Genomic DNA, 1,151 nt, shown 5'->3' with positions numbered 1-1,151 from the left:
GTAGGGAAGGCCGTGCCATGCTCCTCTTGGAGGTCTGCAGTGAAAGGACGAGAGGCAACAGACATGATTGCAACAGGGAAAAAAATCTCACTAGATAGTAGGATCTTTTTTTTTTTTTCACCATGAGGGTGATCAAACACTGGAGCAAAGTGCTCAGAGGGGCTGGGGAATCTCCATCTTTGGAGATAAAACTTCCCTGGACAACCTGATCTTGAGATGGGGATGGGACCAGGTGGCCTCCAGAGGTCCCACCAATAACCTACATTATTCTCTAATGATCTGACCTTGAGCATTGCTTTGGAAAGTTGCTTTCAGCTAAAGAGGAAGCTGCTATATGAATTGTTTAAACAGAAGTTTTTCAAGCCTTGCAATATTTTTCTAGTTCTCTGCTATGCCTGACTGTCTGTCACGTATATTTATCTAAGTAGGGCTCTGTTTTAATAAATCTGGCATTAAAAAGCTATGGCTCAGAAGCAACTGAATTAAGTGACTAAGCATGTTTTAAGGACTAGAATTAGATTTCCCAGTTGTGCATGTTAACCTAAGTGTTAGTTGTGTTCTGGAGATAACATTTTTTCATACTGCTTAAATACCTTTTCACCTAGACAGGCCTTAGCAGTGAACAGGGACTCTTCACTGTCCCTGTTGATTGTAACTTACTTTTTTTTTCCTTTAGAATATCTTCTTGCATATAGTGGATATATCTAATCCCAAGGAAATCTGGAAGTTTGCTGAAAAATTCAAAAATGAACATAAATTAAATGTGTTGGTAAGTTTGCATACTTAAATCATGTGTCTATCTTTGGAGTGTGTTGCCTATGAATTTGTCCAACAGGTAGTCTAGATTTCACAATTTGGCCCACAATTCCCTGCTTAATTTTCTCTAAATGTTTTTGCAGTAGTCTCCATGGTCTGTTTGCTCTTGTCCATTCTTTGTTCACATACACAGATATGACACAAAAAAGAGAGAAAAGCAGTAATTTTTTAGCTGCATCTTTTGAGATTCTTACCACACGTTTTCTGTTTGACTTTTATTACTAATAACTTTGTCCCTTTTAAAGCTGGTCCTTCTTAAAAATTAAACTTTTATAGAAAGTCTAGTTAGAGCAGTCTAAAACAAAGCCAGGGAGAGAGTAAACAGTTAAGCAGCA

The 1,151-nt window shown here is 37.9% G+C and overlaps 1 protein-coding gene across 1 annotated transcript in view; it reads left to right on the top strand.

Moving 5' to 3' along the window:
- The window catches only part of DHRS12 (dehydrogenase/reductase (SDR family) member 12), a gene marked incomplete at its 5' end in the record, with an annotated part of 28,888 nt that overhangs the window by 10,486 nt on the left and 17,251 nt on the right, over positions 1-1,151 (top strand). The window contains 1 exon segment of the mRNA XM_009577823.1: positions 677-769. Within this exon segment, the coding sequence (XP_009576118.1) occupies positions 677-769 (93 nt within the window).

The sequence above is a fragment of the Fulmarus glacialis genome, unplaced genomic scaffold (genome assembly GCF_000690835.1).
Source record: "Fulmarus glacialis isolate BGI_N327 unplaced genomic scaffold, ASM69083v1 scaffold8305, whole genome shotgun sequence".
In the NCBI taxonomy this organism is placed as follows: Eukaryota; Metazoa; Chordata; class Aves; order Procellariiformes; family Procellariidae; genus Fulmarus; species Fulmarus glacialis.
Note: the sequence above shows the minus strand (reverse complement) of the source record. Positions and strands in the feature narration are given on the sequence as shown.